We start from the raw sequence: 6,794 nt of genomic DNA, 5'->3' as shown, positions 1-6,794 counted from the left end.
GGAAAAGAAAAAATCAAAAAAAAAAAATTCAAGTGACTATGATTCGTACATGATTTGTAGATTGCTTACATATATATATATATATAATATTTTAAAAATCAAGTTTTTCCGAAAACCACGTCTATTAAATGGAAAACTCATTACTGATTCATTCGAACGAACTTATTTCGAAATTAATAAATTGCTGCAACAATAATATCGTGTGATAAAGAACGTAAGCTCATACGGTTTTCACTGCGGATTCCCTGCTCCGTTTGGAATATAATATTATTGGAATGTACTATATCTGGCGTCAAACTCACGACTCGGCATGTTCTACACTGTAATGGTAAACTAAAAGGGATTTACGATAACGCTAGTGGAACAAAAAGTATTCTATAACACACGACTTTTGTAAAACTGTTTACTCGTCGGAAACCCCTGAATACTTCTACGCAGCTTAGAACCGAATACAATTGTGATACACGTACAGTACGTATAATATGCGTTAACCAGATATAAATGTACAATACTCGTGGTTGTTATATCACGATACGATTTCCGTCCGCGGATCGTTTTACAATTGCAACTATATCCGAGGCCAATGTGTACTACAGGAAACAGTACGCCTATTCACGCATTTTCATTGCGATCGTTTGAATGCAATACGACCGAAGACTTAAAAGTTCGATCAGGGACGGTGCTAGTGGTTGATCTAGTTGTTGTATAATAATCTAAACGTGGACCAATGTCCAAATGTATGATTAGAGCTCAAATGAAGAAAATCGAAATCACAGGGATTCTCGAGCGTCAAAAAAATCACCGCTCCCTAAAATATTATTAAAATTTATTCAATCGTGGTAACCGAGTGGGCTAGGGGCAGGTCTCTGCCATAGAGGTGCGCAGACCTCTTTTATAGGGTATGCAAAAAGGTGCCACTGCCTGCTCCTAACACCACTGAAAATTAATTTGATCGTTCAAAATGCAGGTAAAAATATTTACAAAAATATCTAAATATCTAACCGTTTAATTTAAAATTTTAATTTTTTTCCTAAAAAAATTACTGAATAGCCATTTTCTCATTGTTATAACTGTCTTGATAATTAAAATTTAAATAAATTTCGAAAAAAAAATTAAATACATAATACTTGAAATGGATTGATTGATATATTTAAATTGGGTAAATAATAAAAAAACGTGATTAGGTATATACTTAGATGAATAAACATAATAAATTTGATAAATAATTATAATTTATTATAAAACAATTCTGCGTTCAGTCTAGTTTTTAATATCACCAATGTCTTTGGAATTTTAATTTATTATCATTTATTGCTCTATAGTTGAAAGCAATTTAATCTCTTTTGAAGCATAGTACTTCTTAATTTCATTAACACATTAAATCGTTATTATAGTATATAATTTGAGTTTCAAAAATAAACAAAAATGTCTGGGACTGAATATAAAAATGTAATAAAAATTATAATGCAATACAAAATCACATAATATACATTTGATCAAATATGGTGATCAACAGGTCAAAATTATTATCAACCTATCAAGAAATTATTAAGCCATCTGACAAATAATTTAGTAAACTGTTTGAACTGTCAAATATTAATTTATTTAAAAATATTAGAAAATAGTCAAAAATATAAACATAAAATCAATTATTTATGCTTTTGTTAAATTTGATATATCTATCAAGTTGTGCATCTAATTCATCTTCATTTGGCATTTTCTTTTCACTATTCCTGTCACCTCTACCGCCACGTCCTCTGGAGTTACCACGGATATTTTCACGTTTGCCCCGGTTACCTCTTACTCCTATAAAGAAAAGAATTTAAATTATAATTATTATAATTTAATTTAATATATATATATACAGTGCCAGCGGGAGATTTTGCGGGGCCCAGGGCAGATTTTTTTCATGGGCCCTATACAAATTAAAGAAGAAAAATACATTTTTTTCTATTTTACATAACCCCTAAAAAATATTTTATTTTTTATGTACAAAATTAAACAAAGTATATTAAACGTACAATTTTCAATTTGGATTTATTTTTTAAAACTATAAATATTTTTTTTGCTTATGCACAGATACATTTTTCGTATTAAAATAAAATATGTATAGATCAAATATTAAGGTACAATTAATACAAGTTAACTACACAAAAATTAAAAAAAAAAATCAACATTTTAACATCAAAATTGTTTTTTTCTTTTTTAATTATTTAGAAATAATATATTTTACAAACCTAGTTATGAACGATTTCCGATAAACAATGTTAAATACATATATAATCGTAACAAGAGTACGTCGAGGGCTGATTCGTTATCGCACAACTAGACAGTACAATATAAGTTGTCTAATACTCTAAAATGAAAAAAAAATGAAATGACAACAGAAAGTGCACTCCGATTGTGTCTTTGTGGTCATGCGGACACCCATCACATACAAAATAAGGAGTACACAATCATTCTTCAACTATAAATGAATAATAATACGATAAACTATACGTATTTTCGGAAAGAAAAACAAGCAACCCGGGTTATAATGAAATTATTGGAATTGATGTACACATAATAAATTACATTGTTTTCAGCGAATTATTTTAGACGTCGCCGTTGCCGTTGTTAGTCAGTCTTATAATTTATTTTTACTCTCACGCGTATTATTATATAAGCTGATAATATTCATCAATCATTATCGTACCTAAATTTAAAACAACAATCGCATTTCTGATTTCTATCGAAATTATAACTAAATATTCATAAAATTATTCGTAATATAATATATTGGTTACATTTTTTTTTTTTTGATATGCACTTCATTAAAAACCCAGACACCACTACAGATGGGACTTGTATTTTTAATATTAAAAACAAATTTATAGTATTACAAATTATTACATGCCATTTTAGGCGCGGGGCCCCTAAAATGGCGAGGCCCTGTGCAGCTGCCCCTTCTGTCCTGCCCTTCCGCCGGCGCTGTATATATATATATATAAATAAATATATTCCATAGTACAAAATAGGAACATACCACCTCGAATACCTCGTACAGGCAATGGTGCTGGTCTACTGAGACGAGTAACAAGGTTGGCAACAGTTGAAAAATCAGTTACAAGTTCAATTTTCATAGGGCGGCCTTTAATAATCAATAAAAGTAATCAACAATAAAATTATAAAATTACAAAATATTTGAAATACATACCATCAAGCCGTATATTGTTATATCGATGTACTACTTTTAATGCGGCATTTTTACTGCCAAATACAACATCAGCTGTTCCCAAAGATCTACCAGATCTATCATAGTGAACGGCTGCAGTTTTCAATGGACCAAACTCATTGAACAGCACCTGTAAAAAAAAAGTATTAAAAATAATATATAACACACAAATTAATCAAATTATAACTTCCAAGCTAACACAAAACATTCATTCACAAGAAAAAAGTTAAAATATTCTTAAATCCAGAAATGTATCAAGGAATATACAAGTAGATAGATTAGGTACTTTTTAAAGTCACAAGTTACTGAGAAGAATTTCACATTGATAATAAAATGAAACCTAGTTTTTTTCAGTAAAACACATTTCAGGAAATTTATCAACTTTTATTTTAACCTATCAACATAAAATAGTTTTATTTATATTTTGATGAATTGAAAAATTAATATACCAGTTTTTTATAACATATACTTATAATTTATTAATAATTAATATAGAAATCATTCAATAATAAAACTCTATTTTTCTTCTTCTTAAAACATCTTATTTACTAACTCAAGCATTATTATAGACAATGATACTAGAAAATATAATTATTAAGATTTATGCAGTTTTTTTGTTTTTTGTTTTTAATATTTCATACTTAAAAATATTTTTCCTAAATAGTAAGTTTCATATTTAATTATAAGTGAATTTGAAGTCTTATAAAATTTAAATAATTTACAAAAAAAAAATCCCTATCAATATGAATATTTATAATGGATTTGATTAAAATAAACTTTGGTTGGTAACTACCAATTCATTGACTTTCAAAAGTGATATTTATTGCCTAATAAATTTATAGAACCAAGATATATTATAATTGACTATACCTTAACATAAATATTAATATAAGTAAATACTTGCATTAGAACTAAAATTATCAACACTTAAGTAAAACAGATATTAATAAGTTTTAAAAGTATAAAAAGATATTAATTTAAAAATTCCTAAAATTATAATTCAAAATCATTATTGTTATTTAAACCTGTATATCTTTAGATGTAACTCCAAAGTCCAAGTTTGATATAACAATTTTATGAATATTAGTAGTTGAAAGACCTCCTTTAATTTGCTGTCTTTTTGGTCCTTCGTACATATCATGAGTCCATGATGAATTTACATCGGCCTAAATAAGATAAAAATTAAGCATTATATATTTTTTTATTATATAAAATTCATATATATATGGTATCTATATAAAATGAAGTAGTACTGAACCTATTCATTCATTTAAATTAACATAATGTATTAATAACAACGTTTAATAGTAATATAAAAAAAAAATATATATACAATACATGTGTTTACATTCATTAAAATACTTAAAATATAGTTTATTTTTGGTCTTCACAATAATACCAGTAAATACATTCGTCTTGATCAATTTAAGGATAAAAAAGTAATAGTCATAAGTATAAATTTACCATTGTTTTAGGGGCAATTATTTTTTTTAATTCATTGATTTTACAAAACATTTTTACAAAAGAATATAAGATTTTAGAACAAGCACCTTGTTATGAACTGTATAACTTATAAATTAGTTACCCAATTTTATTATGGTTCAATACTAAATAAAAAAAATAAAATAAAAATATATTTATATAGATAATCAACTAATTACAAGAGTGCTAATATATAATAGTAATCAACCTAACAGAATAGACATTTATGACTATCAATAATATTTTTAATTACTTAACGATTTATAAATGTAGAACCTATTTCTTATAAAAATTCCTCCAAAAATCCAATATTATTTTGAAATTTTACCGACATTGTTATAAACCTTGATGAAGATAATCATCAATTTTAACAAATCATTTGTAATTAATATATAAATATATTGTATCAATATACTAATATAAGTATACATTTTCTATAAATATGATATTGAATAATGATTTGTATAGTTACATGGGTATTGTGTAAATATAAGGTTTCCGAGCTACGACCAACTGCAACAATCGTACTAATAACTGTTACTTAAATAAGTACCCTAGCATAGTTTCCAATGTGATTGACGTGTGGGTGTGAACAATAGTTATAATGACTGTCAATTACACTAGTCTAGGACTAGTCACACTGTGCTCAAATTTTTAATTTTTTTTTTAGTTTTACAATTTCAATGTAAATACATGAAAATTGATCATAATTTGAGTAGAAAAACTAGTTTTTAGCTAAACTAAAACTACATTTTTTGTTTATTGTGATTGAAATATCCATAAATTAACACTTCAAAAAAAAAACTTATTTTTCATAGTTTTATTAACTGAATTTCTATTTAAAGAATATTTTGTAATTCATCTTCTTACTATTTTTCCAATAACAGTTGAATAATATTGTTATTATTAATGATAATTTGTCCCATCTTAGTTAATTTTAGTTTAGTATTAGTTAGTAGTATTAATTATGTAGTTATTAATTTTAATCATATATGTTTATACAAATATAGTTAAATAAATTATTAAACATGTCTGAACATTGCACTATTGGGAACCCACTGAACTTTCCGCTGCAATGCTGTGTTTTGAATGACTCGTTGAAAACCAGACAATATGCTGTGGCTTGTTGTAACAACTGGTAAACCGTATCTTAATATGGTAACTGCCTTCCAAGGGTCATGATTAGATAATCTATAAAAAAGTATTAATCTAAAAATATAAATCCTACATTAGGAGGGCTTGATCAAAGTTAGTACGAATTTTGCTAAAGATTCAAATAGCAAACAAGTAATTATTAAAGATGAGGTTCAAACACTAGTCACAGCAATAAAAATAATTTTATACAACTTATAACTGATAATCCGTAATACTGAAGAACCAAATTCGACAAAGTCAAATTTAAATTACAGGAATTCCACAAAATGGTCGTCGGTTCATTAACGTATTTTTTACTTTCGAATAAGGAGTAAATCCATTAGAACGCCTTGCTATGGATCTTCCCCTGCCCATAGGACCACCACCGCTTCTACTAGCGCCATTTGGTCGGAAATTCGATGTTTCGCCTCCACGTTGACCACCACTGAAACTTCTGGAGCCGCCTTGTCTTTCGCCTCCATGACGTCCTCCGCGGGATGACGACGTTTTGTTCTTGATCAATTCAACCAAACTCACATCCATTTTTGAACAGATATAAAATACCAAATCACAAATTCACAAACAGATCGTACGGCGTTTGAATATGTAGGATATGGATAATACGAGCTGATCCAGAAACGAAAATGTACGATACCCCGTTAGGAGAGAGTTAAACAAAAAAATTGCCGACACACAATGAACAAATAAAATGTATTATGATCGCATTACACTACGTTCTCTATGGATACACTAAACGACGAGTAAGAGTGAAATTAACAAACATCCGAAACGTGATGGTCCATTAGCAAAAAAAAACATGCTGTTTGCAAATCATTAGACATAAAGAAGATTTCCAAAGATAAAAAGACTTTAGAGATTGTACATTATTGTATTTATATATGTATTATATTATAGTTTACGTCCGGCGAAATTCATCAATTGTCATATTTTAGCCCATTGAATA

General features: G+C 27.5%; 1 protein-coding gene across 1 annotated transcript; it reads right to left on the bottom strand.

Annotated features, from left to right (window-relative positions):
• Positions 1-1,645: 1,645 nt before the first annotated feature.
• On the bottom strand, positions 1,646-6,373 carry LOC112692392 (THO complex subunit 4-like). The gene is made up of 5 exons (XM_025567050.1): positions 6,149-6,373; positions 4,240-4,380; positions 3,197-3,344; positions 3,026-3,130; positions 1,646-1,806 (listed from the first exon to the last, which is right to left on the bottom strand). Exons 1-5 carry the CDS (start codon positions 6,371-6,373, stop codon positions 1,646-1,648), a joined length of 780 nt encoding a protein of 259 aa, XP_025422835.1.
• Positions 6,374-6,794: the final 421 nt, after the last annotated feature.

Source organism: Sipha flava, unplaced genomic scaffold (genome assembly GCF_003268045.1).
Source record: "Sipha flava isolate LNK unplaced genomic scaffold, YSA_version1 73_pilon_pilon, whole genome shotgun sequence".
Classification (NCBI taxonomy): Eukaryota; Metazoa; Arthropoda; class Insecta; order Hemiptera; family Aphididae; genus Sipha; species Sipha flava.
The sequence above is the reverse complement of the archived record's forward strand: the minus strand, read 5'-3'. Positions and strand labels throughout refer to the sequence as shown.

Coding starts and splice junctions, on each gene's coding strand:
- LOC112692392 (XM_025567050.1), bottom strand. CDS start 6,373: ATGGATGTGAGTTTGGTTGAATTGATCAAGAACAAAACGTCGTCATCC. Junction 4,381..6,148: donor GATTTACTCCTTATTCGAAA/GTAAAAAATACG, acceptor TATCTTATTTAG/GCCGATGTAAATTCATCATG. Junction 3,345..4,239: donor TTACATCTAAAGATATACAG/GTTTAAATAACA, acceptor TTTTTTTTACAG/GTGCTGTTCAATGAGTTTGG.